We start from the raw sequence: 2,500 nt of genomic DNA on the forward strand, positions 1-2,500 counted from the left end.
AAGATGTCATTATAGTGACCCTTTAATCAACAATGTTGCCATAGTTACCAGTCAATTAGTTACCATAGTTACTTGTCAAACAGGCATGTTAGCATAGTTACCCATCAAAGGTGTTACCAATGCTACCTGCTATCTGTCAATCAAAAATGTTACCATTGCTACCCGTCAAAGACGTTACCATAGCGACCAGTTAGTCAAAGATATTTCCATTGCTCCCCGTCAATCAAAGATGTCACCAGAGTTACGAGTCAATCAAAGATGTTTCCATAGTCTTCCTTCAATCAACGATGTTACCATAGTGACCCTTCATTCAAAGGTGTTACCATAGTAACCTGTCAATCTAATATGTTACCCTAGTAACCTGTCAATCAAACATGATACCAAAGTGACTATCAATCAGATGTTACCATAGCTACCGTCAAACAAATATGTTGCCACCCATACCCGTCAATGAAAGAAGTTATCATAGTTACTATCAATGATGTTACCGTAGCGATTTGTCAATCAAAGATGTTACCATAGTTATTTGTCAAGCAGAAATGTTACCATTACTACCCGTCAATCGAAGATGTTACCATAGATACCCGTCAATCAAAGATGTTACCATTACTACCCGTCAATCAAATATGTTACCATAGCGACACGTCAAAGATATTTCCATTGCTCCCTGTCAATCAAAGATGTTACCATAGTTACCCGTCAAAGCTGTTGCAATAGTGACCCATAAATCAAAGGGGTTACCGTAGTAGCCTGTCAATCAAAGATGTTACCATAGAAACCTGTCATAGATGTTACCATAGTAACCCATCAATCACAAACATCTTATCAAAGTTACTATCAATAAGATGTTACCACAGCTACAGTCAAAGATGTTGCAGCTATACCAGTCAATGAAAGAAGTTACCATAGTTACGACCAACAATGTTACCACAGCTATTAGTCGATCAAAGATGTTACCATAGTTACTTGTCAAGCAGAGATGTTACCATAGCTGCCTGTCAATCAAAGATGTTACTATAATTACCCGTTGATCAAAGATGTTACCATAGTTATTGTCAAAAATTTTACCATAGTTATCAGTCAATCAAAGATGTTACCATGGCTACCAATCAATCAAATATGTTACTATAATTACCCGTTGATCAAAGATGTCACCATAGTTATTGTCAAAGATGTTACCATAGTTATCCGTCAATCAGAGATGTTACCATAGCTACCAATCAATCAAAGATGTTACTATAATTACCCGTTGATCAAAGATGTTACCATAGTTATTGTCAAAGATGTTACCATAGTTATTGTTAAAGATGTTACCATAGTTATCCGTCAATCAGAGATGTCACCATAGCTACCAATCAATCAAAATTGTTACTAGAATTACCCGTTGATCAAAGATGTTACCGTACTTATTGTCAAAGATGTTACCATGGTTATCAGTCAATCAAAGATGTTACCCTGGCTACCAATCAATCAAAGATGTTACTATAATTACCCGTTGATCAAAGATGTTACCATAGTTATTGTCAAAAATTTTACCATAGTTATCAGTCAATCAAAGATGTTACCCTGGCTACCAATCAATCAAATATGTTACTATAATTACCCGTTGATCAAAGATGTTACCATAGTTATCCGTCAATCAGAGATGTCACCATAGCTACCAATCAATCAAAATTGTTACTCGAATTACCCGTTGATCAAAGATGTTACCATAGTTATTGTCAAAGATGTTACCATGGTTATCCGTCAATCAAAGATGTCACCATAACTATCAAACAATCAAAGATGTTACTATAATTACCCGTTGATCAAATATGTTACCATAGTTATCCGTCAATCAAAGATGATACCATAGCTACCAATCAATCAGAGATGTTACTATAATTACCCGTTGATCAAATATGTTACCATAGTTATCCGTCAATCAAAGATGATACCATAGCTACCAATCAATCAGAGATGTTACTATAATTACCCATTGATCAAAGATGTTACCATAGTTATCTGTCAATCACAGATGATACCATAGCTACCAATCAATCAAAGATGTTACTATAGTTAGCTGTCAATCAAAGATGTTACCATAGTTATCCGTCAATCAAAGATATTACCATAGCTACCAATCAATCAAAGATGTTACTGTAATTACCTGTTGATCAAAGATGTTACCATAGTTATTGTCAAAGATGTTACCATAGTTATCCGTCAATGAAAGATGTTACCATAGCTACCAATCAATCAAAGATGTTACTATAGTTAGCAGTCAATCAAAGATGTTACCATAGTTACTTATCAAGCAGAGACGTTATCATAGCTACCCGTCAATCAAAGCTCTTACCATAGTTACCCATCAATCAAAGATGTTACCAGAGCCACTCGTCCATTAAAAATGTTACCATAGCGACCCGTCAATCAAAGATGTTACCATAGTTACTTGTCAATCAAAGACGTTACCATAGTTACCTATGTTGGTGACTGACCTCCAGCTTCTGACGCGCAC

General features: G+C 35.7%; 1 protein-coding gene across 10 annotated transcripts in view; it reads right to left on the reverse strand.

Moving 5' to 3' along the window:
* The window catches only part of mag (myelin associated glycoprotein), an 88,209-nt gene that overhangs the window by 73,045 nt on the left and 12,664 nt on the right, over positions 1–2,500 (reverse strand). For 4 of the 10 annotated variants that reach the window (XM_061881884.1, XM_061881883.1, XM_061881892.1 and 1 more), the window contains exon 1: positions 2,339–2,366. The exons of 3 other annotated variants lie outside the window; for them this stretch is intronic. In XM_061881884.1, coding sequence (XP_061737868.1) covers positions 2,339–2,351 — 13 coding nt within the window. In that variant the 5' untranslated portion in view covers positions 2,352–2,366. Of the gene's footprint in view, positions 1–2,338; positions 2,367–2,463 lie in introns of those variants that run through there. 3 more of the 10 variants (XM_061881888.1, XM_061881885.1, XM_061881891.1) reach the window with 3 other exon arrangements.

Source organism: Nerophis ophidion, linkage group LG21 (genome assembly GCF_033978795.1).
Source record: "Nerophis ophidion isolate RoL-2023_Sa linkage group LG21, RoL_Noph_v1.0, whole genome shotgun sequence".
NCBI classification, from domain to species: domain Eukaryota; kingdom Metazoa; phylum Chordata; class Actinopteri; order Syngnathiformes; family Syngnathidae; genus Nerophis; species Nerophis ophidion.